The sequence below is a fragment of the Pristiophorus japonicus genome, chromosome 3, assembly GCF_044704955.1.
Source record: "Pristiophorus japonicus isolate sPriJap1 chromosome 3, sPriJap1.hap1, whole genome shotgun sequence".
NCBI classification, from domain to species: domain Eukaryota; kingdom Metazoa; phylum Chordata; class Chondrichthyes; family Pristiophoridae; genus Pristiophorus; species Pristiophorus japonicus.
Genome location: NC_091979.1, coordinates 276,043,167 through 276,061,183, shown reverse-complemented (window position 1 = coordinate 276,061,183; position 18,017 = coordinate 276,043,167). Strand labels below are relative to the sequence as shown.

At 39.3% G+C, this 18,017-nt stretch overlaps 1 protein-coding gene across 5 annotated transcripts in view; it reads right to left on the bottom strand.

Moving 5' to 3' along the window:
• Window positions 1-18,017, bottom strand: part of edrf1 (erythroid differentiation regulatory factor 1) — an 84,320-nt gene that overhangs the window by 28,716 nt on the left and 37,587 nt on the right. For 4 of the 5 annotated variants that reach the window (XR_011592761.1, XM_070876741.1, XM_070876743.1 and 1 more), the window contains 8 exons: window positions 17,303-17,414; window positions 10,526-10,673; window positions 9,692-9,803; window positions 5,247-5,358; window positions 4,233-4,499; window positions 3,858-3,929; window positions 3,064-3,214; window positions 2,043-2,234 (listed from right to left, as the gene is read on the bottom strand). Coding sequence is in view for 4 of the 5 variants with exons in the window: in XM_070876741.1 (XP_070732842.1) it covers window positions 2,043-2,234; window positions 3,064-3,214; window positions 3,858-3,929; window positions 4,233-4,499; window positions 5,247-5,358; window positions 9,692-9,803; window positions 10,526-10,673; window positions 17,303-17,414 (1,166 nt within the window). In the remaining variant the exon portion in view is untranslated. The remainder of the gene's footprint in view (window positions 1-2,042; window positions 2,235-3,063; window positions 3,215-3,857; window positions 3,930-4,232; window positions 4,500-5,246; window positions 5,359-9,691; window positions 9,804-10,525; window positions 10,674-17,302; window positions 17,415-18,017) is intronic. The other variant, XM_070876742.1, reaches the window with a different exon arrangement.

Sequence of the window (18,017 nt, the reverse complement as noted above, 5' to 3'; positions counted from 1 at the left end):
AAGAATTTGGGACCAACATCCAATGATGTTGGTCCCAAATTATTCAGTTGCTGTAAATTTGTACGCATAAGCTGAATAACCTTTTTCAATTCTTCAGTCTGGAAAATCCCCACAAAATGAAACCAACAGGGAAGCAAAGTGAAGAGCATCAACTCAATTCAATCTAAGAAAAGGTAAGTGGACAGCATCAGTTGAAGTTGGGAAATGGAGAGAAGTGGGTTCCAGCCAATAGAAAGGCGAGGGGTGAGCCGGTAGACAGCAAATGTTTATATGTGGCTGATTGAATTTTTAGTACAGGTTGAACCTCCCTTATCCGGCCCCTCATCTGGCACCATTCCCGACCGCCGGGTGGTGCATGCGCAGAACTCCGACATGAACAAATTCCTCGCTGCCAACTCCCACAATCGCTGGCCTGATCCCGTGATCAACTGCCGCCCCCACCCCCCTACAATCTCTCTGCCACACTCCCAGCCCCAAGCCAACCAGCCCTGATAGCCCCTTGGCTAGTACCTGTACCATCCAATTTAATGTGACCTCCCCTCGTCTGGCAAAATCCCTTATCGGCACAGGCCAGGTCCCAAAGGTGCCAGATAAGAGGGGTTCAATCTGTACTGACAATCAGGAACAGTGCACAAGGCCAGGTCAACACTTTTAGATCATATGATGGAAGTATTTGTTTCAATTCCTGTACATCTTATGGGAAATTAAACACAACTAAGTATTTACATTTCTTCCATGAATTGTGAATGTTTTAAAAAAAATTCTAACAACTACAGGGCTCAAGTAAATTGCAGTATAGGAATGCTGAGTTAAGAACAGACCCACTGAACAATTCTACAATCTGACGTTGAAACTGCCACGAATTGCTGGGTTACTGGAATTGACAAATCATGTTATCAATGTTGCGGATTGTGTTGCTACATTACCAACACTCCACTTTTGCTCTTATCAGCAATTTTACTGTCAGTGAAAACAGCAAGGGCAAGAAACAACACAGATCAGGAGACTGCATTTTTCAAGATGGATGGACAGATCAGTATTGTTTAGTGGAACACATGGCCATGAGTCTTATACATCACAAACAATATGCAATGTTTTGAAAACAATTATTCATGATCTAAAATTGGATCTTGGGAACATGTGTATACGTTGAAGCTCCAGCATCCCACCTATGTAATGCTTGTAGCTTCACAAGTATAACTGACATGAATGAAACTATATAATGCACATAGCGTGCTCTCTGAATGTTTTTTTTCAGCAGAGAGAAGTGAACTGCCATTTTTTGTACAGCTGGAGGCAATTTTTAGTCTAACCCTCATGCCTTCCCCTTCCCACCCCATTCCTGAGCCAGAAACCATGGTAGAACTTTCCAACAGCTGCCATTAACTATTTTTTTTTATATACAACTTTTCCAGGGTTAAACTGAACTATGTCCTGATCAAAATATAATCAATTCAGCTAATTTGTCACATATCACTGCAGGTCTCGCCACGTGTATGCGGATTTGGATTGGAGAACCTGATATACAAAATTAACGATCAAGTTTAAACATTCTATTCCTGCCCATGTTTTCTCAGATCTAAATCTCAGAATGAAAAAATAGGCTTACATTAAACAAAGTATCTTCTATTTAAAAGTTAAATTATATTAATAGCAAATTTTGAGAAAGCGTACTGATTTTCTTTCACATCACTGGCAATTTGAATTAGAAAAGCAAAAAATTGGCAGAAAAAACAAGCTTCAATGGACCATCAGAAAAGATAGCATTTAAATATTCTGTATTTAATTTCTTACTGCGCAGATAACTGAATGTCAATGATCCAATTAGTTGAAAACAAGCACTTATTAAGTGGTAAAAATCTGTGATCCCAGAAAGAATACAACTATTTCCTAACAGCTGTTAATTAATATTCCTGCATAAAACATGCTGGAATAAGGGATTTCAAAATGAACTGCAAGTAGTTATATTAACTCTTTAAATATGGTCTGTTATTTTCCAACAAAACTTAGCATACGTAACAATAACTATGTAAGCCACTTACCAAGAGACTGTAAAGCAAGTTTAATATATCTTAATGCTCTACCATACTTTTGCAGAGTAGTAGCTGCATCCGAGAGAATAAAGTAGGCTCTTGAAGCTTTAAAGATGAGGTTCAGTTTCATTTGATATTGCCAAGTATCTGGTATCATCCCAGACTGACTAGGAAGTTTAAGTGTTTCATGAGCTGGGCCCACTGTGAAAAGTAAAAGTATTAAAATGAAAGTGACAATACTTTGTATTATTGGCAGAAGTTAAGAATTCTAAAAGCCAAAAACTTTATTAAAAAAGCCTTGAATGTACACAACACATTCAATTAGGTAAGTCACGAGACACCGAACTTGGATTTCAGACAAATTAATTTGAAGTGGGTGCATTGCCCTCCACAACAAAAATTAAAATGAGCTTAATTTTTTTATTTTTTATTTGAAAGTACATTCTGATGACAGCAAGGAAATAAGATAAATCGTGCACGCACAACAGAAAGATATAACATGAAAGAGAGCAACTATTTATTACATATTGCATAGTATGCAATTGACCATAATCAAACATAATCTTACCACTGAATTCAAATTGTTTACTGATGTAGACACAAAAAATTTACTCAGAAATCTAACACTCCAAAAAAACATTCATTTCACAAATGCATATTAAGAACACAAGAAATAAGAGTAAGCCATATAACACTTCAAGCTAATGTAAGAAATTTGCATGCAAATTTAATATATTTGTGAGCACTGTTAAAATGCAATTCTGTAATATTGTAACAGTGAACTTGGAATTTAGAGGAAGATAATACTGTGAAATGATGCAGCATTTAAACATTATTGGGGCTTTGTCATATCAATACTGCAGCACTATCTTTTTAAAATACTTTTAAGAGCATTTAGGAAATAAATAGCTCTTGGGGATAAACTATTATAAAACAAATGAAGAACTGTGAATCAAACAGAAATTATAACTTAGAAAAATAAAGCATTACATGCGATATTCAAGCTGATGGTTTCTTAACAACTAATTACCTTTATCTAAAAACAGAGCAATTTGTTTCTTAAGAGCTTTGTGACCCGTGCATTCAGATTCATCTGCATACTTCAGAGGGATTGGAATACTGGGATCAGCAGCTGGGAGATCACTCTCCTTTTTAATACTCCCATCAACAACCTTCAACCCCTGAAAGAAACAATTAACATAATTAAGATTAGCATAATCAGTTATTACAGTGAAGACAAGTGACAAAGGCTATTCAAAGATTTTTTAATAATTTGATCTTTATATTTACGATCAAAGAGAATGCAACATGAAGACAGGGAACATACATTTTCCTAGACAACGGATAATAAAACATCAACATTAACCACAGATTGCAACATGCACATGATCTGGAACAACAGCTGACAGCCAGATACAAATAATTTGATTACTGACAGAAAATGTTCAAATTTGTTGATGCCTGCTGTACCTATGTTTTTAAAAAAAAAAGAAAACAGAAGCCTTCAAAACATAAAATCGGCAACTGGTAACATTACCAAAAAACCACTAACATCTTAACCAAAAGTTTTAACCCATACGTCATAGAAATAAGTGTAACCTCCAGTGCAGTTCCCTGACAAGGGATGACACGGGCCCGATCACCAAGAACCTCACCCGAATGTATAGATCTGTACAACATATACGACCCTCACTACAGTTAACTGCAAGTATTGTGAAATGTGCATTACAAAATATGCTCTATATGACACCATGTCCTGAGAACATGTAAGCATTTGTATAAATATAATTATGAAACAAACTCTAATGCAAGTTAGTGAATTACCTCAAGAACGTAACTGAGAACAACTCTACATCGCTCCTCTGTGTCATGGCAAACTGGAAAAGCACAGCTGGGCTTTAAAACAAAAGTTGAGTGTAAGACACTCATTTTATTTAAGTTCAGTTACTCGAAAAGCAATCTCACTCTAAATTTTGAAACCAACTTCATATTACTCTGGAGGATAGATCATCTGTCCCCACTGTAAGCAAATCTGTTTTGGGAGAACCCAGATTTGTTAATATAAATTTCTACATTTAACTGAGAATAATAGATTAGTCAAATTATTAAATTTGATTATAATCTACATTTGTAATCAACATTTATAAGATTTGGAATATACATTTCCTTACAACAAACTTAATGAAGATGGGTTCATACCCTTATCTGGTGTGTCGATTTATACTTCTCAGGTACAGACAACTCGCCAACAGATTTAATGATAGCAACAGCTTTATTATCATCTGAAGGATCAGATCCGTTGCTGAAAGAACCATTTTCATCACTGTCCACTGGAAGATCCTCATCTTCGCTATAACTATCAGAATTGTCATTCAGAGTTGATCCATTTTCATCTTGTTTTGGTGGCTCGTCGAGTTGGAAAAGTTCTGAGATCATATAGTTGGCTGAAGCAATAATCTGCACAAACTAAAATTTTTGTTGAAGAATTAATGAACTATGAACTTATATGGAAACATGTTTGCTTATTTAGTGCAGTGGTCAATTCTTGGATATTAAATATTTAATATTTGCAAGCCATCTAGAAGATTTGTAAATGATTAGATACACTATCACTACAGCTTCTCAACACTGAGAAAAAAACGTTTCAGTACAAATGTTTCATAGGAAGTATAAAACATCAAAAATAAATGGTAATCAACATTTTGCAAATATTTAGAATTTGAAAAAATATTTTTTTTTGAAAAGGGAAATGCTTACAGCATCCACTTCTGGATAGTTCCATGGTGGAATCAAACTTTAACTACTTAATTTTTGGCAGTCTTAAAAATGTTCGTGATTTTCCTGAATTATAACAAATGAGAGAGCTAGGATCAATTACATGCTTAAACCTCCAAGGCTTTCATTGAAAGTTTTTAGGTTTGATAATTCAGGATATAACCATCAACAAAATTGTATTATAATCTGCAATTTCTATGCAATTGCATAGATACTTAAAATATAGCTTAATATGTATTATTGATTAAATACATTTCTGGCCTAGAAAACAAACATTTGACAGCTTTGCTGTAAACATATAAAGATGTTAAATTGGTCAACAGTGTGCTAATTAACAATTAGTAATTTCACTGCAATTTAAGAGTCTGCAATGACCAATAAAAGTACCGACTGCATAAAATGAAGCAATCAAAAACTCAAAATTAATGAAGTTTGTACCTGGGGATGTCTTTCTTTGCCCAGTAATTTAATACAATTTAACAAGAGTGTCCTTATGATCCCATGATGTTTCCTGTTCTGAACTTTCTTCATCATCATGTTGCTAGCGACCCTGTAAACCACAACATATTTTAATGCAAGAGCTTGAGGAGGATTGTACATATAATTGGGTACAAAAATAAAATAATTTGCATATTGTTAAATAACTATTTTGCAACAAACTGATTTTCTATAGTACTGCACACAATAGTTGGAGAATATGGCTGCCCTTGTCTTTATGCTTCTATCTCACATCTTCTGCCTCTCTCCTCCCGCTATATTTCTTCTATCTTTCATTTTATCCCTTTTGTGTGGGAGATGGTGGGTGGCATGGCACGTCAGAGAAAGGAGCCACCAAGGTCTACAAGCAGCATTTTCTATTGGAGGATGGCGGCAGGGGGAGGAAGAGAGGGAAAATGTGGCCAGCAACCCTCAGCAGCTCCGTTCCCACATTGCACATGCTCCGCTCAACTACTTGTTCCCATTGCGATGTCGACCCTTTAACTTCCCACTATCGGTTCTCCTTTGAAGTACCTATTTGAACCCTATATTCTCTCCTCCCTCAGCTCACCTTTAATCTACCATCCACCCCCCCTTATCTGCTTTCCACAGAGGCTTTGTTTGCTATTAAAATTAAACTAACTTAAAAAAAAATCAAATCTGGACGACAAGATATTGCCTGCCTCTCTCTCCTCAGATGTCAGTATTTAGATTACTTACGTTTTCCAACATCAACAAACCAGTTGAGATAATTAGAAGCTGTTTGTTACATCTCAACTTTGAAAAATGAACTGAACTGGGATGAGGAAGGACACACTCGCTGCTTAATATGCCTTCTGAAGTATACAGAACCCAAACCAAATATTACAAAAAAAGTGTATTTTCTATCTATATCTTTGCAGTTTTGTTAATAAAGTTATTGAACTAAATTATTGTCGTGAGCCTGATTATCTGCTGTCAGTATTCATAAGGCTCCTATCACAGACTTCACTACATAGATTTTCACAAGGAACACAAGTTATTGATCTGAAAGCAACTTTAAAAAAAAAAGTGACCCTGTAACAAGTACAAGGGTGTAGTTCACTACAATCAAGATTTTCATAGTGAAGTGCAAGACAGAACCGTGTGGTGAGCAGTCATCAACACCTGCATGGTCTATGTTAATAAAGATTCAAAATGAGTAGTTCAGAGTTTTTAATACACTGATTAGTATATTCAGGTTATATAAATGCTAATTAAATGGAAGTAAAATTCACATAGTACTAGGAATAAGTTCAGGAAATCAACAGGGAGAACGATGGAGTAATAATACTTTGAATCCCAGGATGTCACTCAAGGTGATCATTGTTCTGTTGTTGAAACAAATAAGGTAACTCTTGGTGAAGTGGTTCTATTGGAGGAGAACAAAACAAAAACTAATTAAAGCATCAAAATGATTATTATTATTTGAACTGACTGAAAGGAATAAAATGGGGTGATATGAGGCATGGAGGTGTTTCTATTTCAAAAATGATCTTAAGACAAGTAAATAATATTCTGATGAAGGGTCGTCGACCCGAAACATTAACTCTGTTTTTCTTGCCATAGATGCTGCCTGACCCGCTGAGATTTCCAGCATTTTCTGTTTTTATTTCAGATTCCAGCATCCGCAGTATTTTGCTTTTGAAATAATGTTCTTTTTCATTTTATTCATCATCCACATTACGTAGGAGAAGGCTGAATCTTTCAAGATAAAAACCAATCTTCTAAACTTATCAAAAAGCATAGTGATCCATACAGTAATGCTCCAATTTTCAGCTTTATGGATGCAATGCAAACTAACCTGCTTAGGATTTAAAAATTGGCCGATGGCACGAAGTTATGTGGCCAGATGAGAAGTATGAGATAGACTGGTACCATTTTGATTAATTAGATGGACCATAGATAGCTAAGAGTTTAGTGGACTGAATCTCAATAGCATTTGACTACAAGTTGAACAATTCTAACTTTGCAATGTCATACATACTTGCAATAATATGTGCAATCTTACACATAGAAACATAGAAAATAGGTGCAGGAGTAGGCCATTCGGTTCTTCGAGCCTGCACCACGATTCAATATGATCATGGCTGGTCATTCACCTCAGTACCCCTTTCACGCTTTCTCTCCATACCCCTTGATTCCTTTAGCCGTAAAGGCCATATCTAACTCCCTCTTGAACATATCCAATGAACTAGCATCAATGACTCTCTGCGGCAGGAAATTCCACAGGGTAACAACTCTCTGAGTGAAGAAGTTTCTCCTCATCTCAGTCCTAAATGGCCTACCTCTTATCCTAAGACTGTGTCCCCTGGTTCTGGATTTCCCCAAAATCGGGAACATTCTTCCCGCATCTAACCTGTTCCGTCCCGTCAGAATCTTACACGTTTCTATGAGATCCCCTCTCATCCTTCTAAACTCCAGTGTATAAAGGCCCAGTTGATCCAGTCTCTCCTCATATGTCAGTCTAGCCATCCCTGGAATCAGTCTGGTGAACCTTCGCTGCACTCCCTCAATAGTAAGAACGTCCTTCCTCAAATTAGGAGACCAAAACAATATTCCAGGTGAGGCCTCACCAAGGCCCTGTACAATTGCAGTAAGACCTCCCTGCTCCTATACTCAAATCCCCTAGCTAAGAAGGCCAACATGCCATTTGCCTTCTTCACCGCCTGCTGTACCTGCATGCCAACTTTCTATGACTGATGTACCATGACATCCAGGTCTCGTTGCACCTCCGAATCTGCCACCATTCAGATAATATTCTGCCTTCGTGTTTTTGCCACCAAAGTGGATAACCTCACATTTATCCACATTATACTGCATCTGCCATGCATTTGCCCACTCACCTAACCTGTCCAAATCACCCTGTAGCCTCTTAGCATCCTCCTCACAGCTCACACCGCCACCCTGTTTAGTGTCATCTGCAAACTTGGAGATATTACATTCAATTCCTTCATCCAAATCATTAATGTATATTATAAAGAGTTGGGGTCCCAGCACTGACCCCTGCAGCACTCCATTAGTCACTGCCTCCCATTCCGAAAAGGACACGTTTATCCCGACTCTCTGCTTCCTGTCTGCCAACCAGTTCTCTATCCACGCCAGTCCATTACCCCAATACCATGTGCTTTGATTTTGCACAACAATCTCTTGTGTGGGACCTTGTCAAAAGCCTTTTGAAAGTCCAAATACACCACATCCACTGGTTCTCCCTTGTCCACTCTGCTAGTTACATCCTCAAAAAATTCCAGAAGATTTGTCAAGCATGATTTCCCTTTCATAAATCCACGCTGACTTGGACCGATCCTGTCACTGCTTTCCAAATGCGCTGCTATTTCATCCTTAATAATTGATTCCAACATTTTCCCCACGACTGATGTCAGGCTAACTGGTCTATAATTTCCCGTTTTCTCTCTCCCTCCTTTCTTAAAAAGTGGTGTTACATTAGCTACCCTCCAGTCCATAGGAACTGATCCTGAGTCGATAAGACTGTTGGAAAATGATCACCAATGCATCCACTATTTCTAGGGCAACCTCCTTAAGTACTCTGGGATGCAGACAATCAGGGCCCGGGGTTTTGTTGGCCTTCAATCCCATCAATTTCTCCAACACAATTTCCCGCCTAATAAGGATATCCTTCAGTTCCCCCTTCTCACTAGCCTCTCGGTCCCCTAGTACATCCGGAAGGTCATTTGTGTCTTCCTTCGTGAAGACAGAACCAAAGTATTTGTTCAATTGGTCTGCCAATTGTCAATCTTCAAGAATATTGATGCATGGGACAGGTTTCACAGAAGAATTGCAGGGATGATTCTGGAACCTGGCTTGCAATTTAAAGGTCATTTTGTTGGACTGGGAGAAAATTGTAGGAACAAAACTAGCATTTCAAAGAGCCTCAGGGATGAATGATGTTAATATACACCACCATTGATGCAATAGTAGAGGTTCCTAAATCAAGTGGAAGGCACGTTGCTCTGCCAGAGGCAGAGGGCACTCTCAGTATAAGAAAACCATTCGCACTGCAAGGAGTAAGGTGGTTGAAGGATAACTACAGTCTCTAAACATAGTGAACTGGAAAAAGTTGACAAGTTCCAGTAAAAAAAAATATATAAAGGTAGTGCGATTAATTTTAGATTATTCTAGCAAAAAACTGGCATACAAACAATGGACTAAATTGTCCCTTTCTGTGCTGTAAACTTCTATGGTCCTTTCGGTTACTATCTCATAACATGTATAAAGGGAGGATAATTTGCATGATGTTCCAACATGATGAAAATAACTATCCTTTTAATTCTTCCTGTTGATTGCCTGGGCATTTTCCCCAGTGGTACAAAGAGGACAATTAAAATGGAAGAAAAGATTCCCTCTATTGATTTACTGAGAAAACTTACTTGTACAGTAAGACAGCCACAGGCATCGTGAAAGGGTTTTGGTATTTGTCTTCAGTTGTTTCTTCACAAAGTGTCGTCAGATCATAGAGTTTTACAATGTCACTTCCACTTGCTGGAAGAAAGAAAGGCATCAGCCGCTGTGGACACACACTTTAAACAGCTGTATTTCCCTCAAAGGTGATTTATTATGCAATATATCAAAATATACCTACACATAACAATTTCACAGCACTGCAAGTCACACTTCAAGAGAGGATTTTATTGGCTCATGAATCTAGTGACATGACTAATCATTTTTGTGTTTGAAAATCGAATCTCAATTGATAGGCAAATCTAAAACAAATCGTAAGGTCGATTTGTGAAATATTTAGGTTGGAATTTCTCCTCTCCTAGCAAAATGGGAGGAAAAAAAAAATCTAGCATCGACATTAAAAACTGTTTCTTCATAGTCAGGTGAAGCAGTTACAAGGTAGAGCAAAACTATGCCTGCCCATCCACCAGTTTGAACAAAAAATGTTAATCATTTTAGACACACAGAGCAATAAATAAGATGCCTATGCAACACAAACAGTGAGAAACAATTGCATTATAAAAATAATGTACATTTGTTAGGTGCAAGTTAAAAAATGAATTATTCACTAACAGGATAATGTTGCCCAGAAGGCTATAAAAGGCATTTGTAAATCTACACTAATTATGCCAAAATGTAATAATCCTTTGAATAAAAGGCAACTGTACATCTCTTGCTATATAAATCAGAACATACCTTGAAATAAATCTGCCTGCATAACATTGTCTTAAAAATCAGAATTCTAATTCAATACTTTTGCTCACCTTTAAAAAGCCAATATGTATGTCCTTCTTTGGTACAGTTCGCCTTCAGAAATGAAAGGATATTCTGAGCAATATCCTTAACGACTTTTGTGGAGAAGCTGGAATTATCCAAATTAGGGATGTCTTCTGTCTTTATCATTTCATATCTCTGTGTAAAACATACATCAATTACAACAGAAATTGCAAACTGGAATAGAAAATTGAAACCCTCAGGTTACTAAAGGGACCAAGACAACATTGGGGCAGAATTTCCAGTCAGTATAATGGCATATTCTCAGAGTATGGCGCCATACCATCTTTGAAATGGGCAGCAAGTTCGAGATTTCCACATGCGCTTATGATCTGTCAAGTTTCAACTTGACAGATCATCCGCTCCAACTGTGTAATCCTCGTTGTTGGTGCAGAGTTGGGCTAATTGCCCACCAAAAGCGCAGGAGCCTGTTTGCACAGCATAAGGGGACAACCGTCATGATAAAAAATCTTCACCTGATGCTTTTTTGTTTAAATATATATATATGAAAAAGTGATCTACTTGTGTTACATTGGTACACCATATAGCAACATGCAATGCATTCATTACAGTCTGATTTGAATTATTATAAATACCTTTGCCCTTTACATTGAGCCTGTCTGAGCGACTAGCAAACTCCCATCCGAATGTACATCTCTGCTTGAATAAAGTAATTAAGCAGCCTGCAGTGTAGTGTGATTGCTTTGGGTCCATTGATAATTTTCCCCACAATTAATTTTTAATTCTAAGAATGTAAATCCAGCCTGTGGTGAGTGAGAGACTGGGGGTATATTAGAGACCTTCTGTTTCCCGATTGGAGTACCGCCCCATGTAATCCCAGGTACGCTTATGCACCCCAGGGATCCGTGGTCCACTACGCTGCAATCGATTCCACAGCATCTGACAGCTTCTCGAAGGAGGGTCCCCAGCAGGTAAGTGTGCATTCCACTTGGAGATCGGCGGCGTACTCCTTAGCCACGTCACTGACTATAATTTCAGGGCTGTTATGAAGCAAATCTGGAAAATATCCTTTTTAAACAAAGACATCTAAACTGAACCATCTTCATTTGACAGCAGCTCCCATTTGTGGACAAACATCCACGTGGACTAGGTTCATCCTCTGCCTCTCCCATCCAAGTACTGCTTCCTATTTCTTCTCCTGCCCCAAAGCACTGCTTGGAGAAATGCAGCTCTTGTCACAATTGTTAAAAATGATTAAATGCTGCTGCACACTGTAGGCAAGAACTCTCGCAAGAATAAGAATTCCGACCTAGTGCGTAGCTCTATGAATCACTTAACAGCAGTGATAAGAGGTAGGTGTCTGAAAACAGATACACCGTTTTGGGTACTGTTGGGGGGGGGGGGGGGGGGGAAATGACTCATCAGGGGAGGGCAGCAGCAGCCAAGTTCATGGCACCACGGGTGGTTCTGCTGCACAGGAGGGCAGGAAAAAAAAAAAGAGTGGGAGAGCTATAGTGGTAGGGGATTCTATTGTAAGGGGAAGAGATAGGTGTTTCTGCTATCGCAACCGAGACTCCAGGATGGTATGCTGCCTCCCTGGTGCAAGGGTCAAGGATGTCACGGAGCGGTTGCAGGTCTTTTTGGAGGGCGAGGGTGAACAGCCAGTTGTTGTGGTGCAAAGAGGTACCAACGATATAGGTAAAAAACGGGATGAGGTCCTACAAGCTGAATTTAGGGAGCTAGGAGTTAAATTAAAAAGTAGGACCTCAAAGGTAGCAATCTCAGGATTGCTACCAGTGCCACATGCTAGTCAGAGTAGAAATAGCAGGATAGCTAAGATGAATGCGTGGCTTGAGGAATGGTGCAGGAGGGAGGGATTCAAATTCCTGGGACATTGGAACCAGTTCTGGGGGAGGTGGGACCAGTAACTGCTGTACCTTTATTGCACGCATCCAACCCCCTCTCGGAATCAGTATGAACCAGACGGTCTGCACCTGGGCAGGACCGGAACCAATGTCTCCTAGGGGGAGTGTTTGCTAGTGCTGTTGGGAGGGGTTAAACTAATATGGCAGGGGGATGGGAACCTATGCAGGGAAACAGAGGGAAGTAAAATGGGGTAGAAGCAAAAGACAGAAAGAAGAAAAGTAAAAGTGGAGGGCAGAGAACCCAAGGCAAAAATCAAAAAGGGCCACATTACAGCAAAATTCTAAAGGGACAAAGTGTGTTAAAAAGACAAGCCTGGAGGCTGTGTGCCTCAATGCGAGGAGTATTCGCAATAAGGTGGACGAATTAACTGCGCAGGCAGCTATTAACGAATATGATATAATTGGGATTACAGAGACGTGGCTCCAGGCTGGGAAGTCAACATCCAGGGGTATTCAACATTCAGGAAGGATAGATAGAAAGGAAAAGGAGGTGGGGTAGCGTTGCTGGTTAAAGAGGAAATTAAGGCAATAGTAAGGAAGGACATTAGCCTGGATGATGTGGAATCGGTATGGGTAGAGTTGCGGAATATCAAAGGGCAGAAAGCGCAAGTGGGAATTGTGTACAGACCACCAAACAGTAGTAGTAAGGTTGGGGACAGCATCAAACAAGAAATTAGGGATGCGTGCAATAAAAGGTACAGCAGTTATCATGGGTGATTTTAACCTACATATAGATTGGGCTAACCAAACTGGTAGCAATATGGTGGAGGAGGATTTCCTGGAGTGTATTAGGGATGGTTTTCTAGACCAATATATCGAGGAACCAACTAGAGGGCAGGCCATCCTAGACTGGGTGATGTGTAATGTGAAAGGACTAATTAGCAATCTTGTTGCGCGAGGCCCCTTGGGGAAGAGTGACCATAATATGGTAGAATTCTTTATTAAGATGGAGTGACACAGTTAATTCAGAGACTAGGGTCCTGAAGTTAAGGAAAGGTAACTCCGATGGTGAGACGTGAATTGGCGAGAATAGAATGGTGAATAATACTTTAAGGGTTGGCGGTGGATAGGCAATGGCAGACATTTAAATATCATATGAGGAACTTCAACAATTGTACATCCCTGTCTGGAGTAAAAATAAAATGGGGAAAGTGTCTCAACTGCAGCTAACAAGAGAAATTAAGGATAGTGTTAAATCCAAGGAAGAGGCATATAAATTGGCCAGAAAAAGCAGCAAACCTGAGGACTGGGAGAAATTTAGAATTCAGAAGAGGACAAGGGGTTTAATTAGGAGGGGCAAAAGAGAGTATGAGAGGAAGCTTGCTGGGAATATAAAAACTGACTGCAAAAGCTTCTATCTATATGCGAAGAGAAAAAGATTGGTGAAGACAAATCTAGGTCCCTTGCAGTCAGAATCAGGTGAATTTATAATGGGGAACAAAAAAATGGCGGGCCAGTTAAACAAATACTTTGGTTCTGTCTTCACGAAGGAAGACACAAATAACCTTCCTGAAATACTACGGGACTGAGGGTCTAGTGGGAAGGAGGAACTGAAGGATAACCTTATTAGGTGGGAAATTGTGTTAGGGAAATTGATGGGATTGAAGGTCGATAAATCCCCGGGGCCTGATAGTCTGCATCCCGGAGTACTTAAGGAAGTAGCCCCAGAAATAGTGGATGAATTGGTGATCATTTTCCAATTGTCTATCGACTCAGGATTGGTTCCTATGGACTGGAGGGTAGCTAATGTAACACCACTTTTTAAAAAAAGGAGGGGGAGAGAAAACCGGGAATTATAGACCGGTTAGCCTGATATCGGTAGTGGGGAAAATGTTGGAATCAATTATTAAAGATGAACTAGCAGCGCATTTGGAAAGCAGTGACAGGATCGGTCCAAGTCAGCATGGATTTATGAAAGGGAAATCATGCTCGACAAATCTTCTCGAATTTTTTGGGGATGTAACGAGTAGAGTGGACAATGGAGAATCAGTGGATGTGGTGTATTTGGACTTTCAAAAAGTTTTTGACAGGGTCCCATGCAAGAGATTGTTGTGCAAAATTAAAGCACATGGTATTGAGTGTAATGTATTGACGTGGAAGACAGGAAGCAGAGAGTCGGGGTAAATGGGTCCTTTTCAGAATGGCAGGCAGTGACTAGTGGGTTGCCGCAGGGCTCAGTGCTGGGTCTCCATCTATTTACAATATACATCAATGATTTAGATGAAGGAATTGAGTGTAATATCTCCAAGTTTGCAGATGACACTAAGCTGGGTGGCGGTGTGAGCTGTGAGGAGGATGCTAAGAGGCTGCAGGGTGATTTGGACAGGTTAGGGGAGTCACAAATGCATGGCAGATGCAGTATAATGTGGCTAAGTGTGAGGTTATCCACTTTGGGGGCAAAAACGTGAAGGCAGAATATTATCTGAATGGCGGCAGATTAGGAAAAGGGGAGGTACAACAAGACCTGGGTGTCATGGTACATCAGTCATTGAAAGTTGGCATGCAGGTACAGCAGGTGGTGAAGAAGGCAAATGGCATGTTGGCCTTCATAGCTAGGGGATTTTAGTACAGGAGCAGGGAGGTCTTACTGCAGTTGTACAGGGCCTTGGTGAGGCCTCACCTGGAATATTGTGTTCAGTTTTGGTCTCCTAATCTGAGGAAGGGCATTCTTGCTATTGAGAGAGTGCAGCGAAGGTTCACCAGACTGATTTCCAGGATGGCAGGACTGACATATGAGGAGAGACTGGATTGACTGGGCCTGTATTCACTGGAGTTTTGAAGTATGAGAGGAGATCTCATAGAAACATATAAAATTCTGACGGAACTGGACAGGTTAGATGCAGGAAGAATGTTCCTGATGCTGGGGAAGTCCAGAACCCGGGGTAGCAGTCTAAGGATAAGGGGCAACCCATTTAGGACTGAGATGAGGAGGAACTACTTCACTCAGAGTTGTGAACCTGTAGAATTCTCTACCGCAGAGTGTTGTTGATGCCAGTTCGTTAGACATATTCAAAACTGAGTTAGATATGGCCCTTATGGCTAAAGGGATCAAGGGGCATGGAGAGAAAGCAGGAAAGGGATACTGAGGTTAATAATCAGCCATAATCTTACTGAATGGTGGTGCAGGCTTGAAGGGCCGAATGATCTACTCCTGCACCTATTTTCTATGTTTCTAAACAGTCTTTTGGGTGACAGGGGAGGTTAAAATGAAACATGCCTACATTAAGAGGGTTAGGCAAAAGAGAAATGAGAGAGAGGATGATTTGAATAGGAGATGGAGAAAAAGGTCAGCTTGAATTGAGGTGGAGGGATGAGAAGGATGTGGAAGCTTGAATTGTAGGGGAAGGGGACAAAAAGAGAGGGGTGCACCAGTGCGAACTGTGAGGAAGGTGGGGTAGAGTTTCCGCTTTAAGCGCAATCAGTAATCTGGGCGCAAATTGTGTTCAAAACTGTGGTCGTTTTCCAAATTGATTTTATGGTTTAAGTTTCTGCTCAAACTCATTTTCATAAACAAACGTAAAATCCTCCATGGACCAGCGCAAACGGGCAACCTTTTAAGAACGTATTTATTTATTTTTCCACCTTGCATTAAAAAATATTCCTTGAAATATTTAAGTGTTATTTTATTAATACAGCTGAAAATAGGTTGATCACAAAAAATAAGCATGTTTAATCAGAGTGTCTAGTCCACCACCTATGAGTAACCAGATTTAAAATAATTGAAAATGACTTTAAAAATCTATACTGAACCATACTAGTTTCATTGGTGTACAGTAGTCAGTTTTAGAAAATTAAACATATTTTAATATTCAAAGCTTTAAAAAGGGTAGTGCACCTAAAAAAAAGCTCAATTTTAAGAGCCTCTTCGAAGGGCCGCAAACAGGCGCAATTAAGAGAAACTTGCCATGGTGATGAATTTGATCTGGGGGCATGGTTAATTGTGAGCAGGGCCGGCTCCCAGCTCAATATATATTTTTAAACCAGCGCAAAAGATCACAGAAACTCTATTTGTGTGAACTTAACTTGTGCTTGAAATTCCTTGATCTTTTATGCTGGTTTGGCAAATTTTGGGCAAATTAATTGTGCCCCAATGCAATTAACAGTGGGAAATGAGTATCTTTATAAACTGTGTATGGATACAGTGTCTTTGAACTGGGTCTTGAGGGAGTGGAGTGTCTCTATCAACTGTGGCAGGGGAAGGGGGTTGAAGGAGGGTGATTAACTGTTGGGGTAGCTTTTCTGGAAGCTGGGTCGAGCTAGTTTGTTGTGAACCCAAATGCATCTGATCTTCCCTTTTTGGGTATTAAAAAGCTACCAAATATGAAGTATACCAAGAGTTTAAAATTAACCTGACTATATAATCTTTGTTAAATTTCATAATTTTCTACGGGAGCATGATCCTGACCGCACCCCTGAAAAAAATGCACCATCAACTTGGAGTGAGAGGGAGGCAATATTTCAAAGACATGTACACAATTCTAAATTTGCTGTCTAGCCATGCCTAGAATGATCCCATGATCAACAATCCAGGGTTCAAAATCCCTATTTGTTATTAAGCAATTTCTTTTAAACAAGCGAGTTAATTAAAGGTAGTGGTAGAAGTTTTGTATTCTGAAGAAAAATGAATTAATTCCCAAATGCCAGAGAGAGCAAATGTCCTTTATGTCAACAAATGCAATGCTCATGTTTGGGGAGTTCAGGCTGCCATGACTAAAGGTTACTGAATTTTTCAGATCATTTGCCCTACTGTATTAGGAAGATGCATTTTTCTTAAAAAGTGGATCACATGAATCAAAAATGAAGATATTATAAAAGGTGGAGCTACTAAAAACAAAGATTATATTATCTAAACAAAAAATTAAAGTACAAACTTTTTTTTACCTGTACAATCCCATTAACGTGAAAGCACATGACAAGTTCTGGAACATTGCACATTAGATTGTCGAGCCAATAGTCAATCCCTGTTAATATGTTAATTGGTTTGTTGCTATCTCTAAAAAAAAAAGAAAAACGTCACGAGTCAAAGTATGCAAAACTTACAACAATTGTATTGATCAGTTTTTGCTAACATGAGAATGCACGACCACAATAAAACAAATTTAAAAATTTTGACATAAACTGCTTTTTAAGATTAAAGCAGATAGGGTCATAATCTTCCCTGGATCAATATAGCATTTCATAAATTCTGACATTAGGTCTTGGATGAACCGGAACATTCTCCAGCTTCAGCCATTCTATTTGCTTGATGCCAGAAACTGCACTCATGGTTTCCGATTCCATTCCTCTCCCTCAGTTGGGCTAAACGCAGTGGAGCATAACACTAGCGTTCTATTCAGCTCTAAACTAAGCTTCAAGCTCATGAAGCCCGAATACTTTCACTTCAGTAAGGGTAGCCCTCATGTCAAAAACAAAAATCACTGATAAACCCTTATATACCTATGTTACCTCTAGTCACCAATGACTTGGCTAACCATCCGCCCTAGCTCTAATGCCCATTTGTACCCTTTGCTTTTTGGACTTTGGCCTACTGTGGATGCTCTCCTTACTGCTCCAGGTTCGATGGCAGAGCCTTCAGCCATCATAGCCCTGCACAATG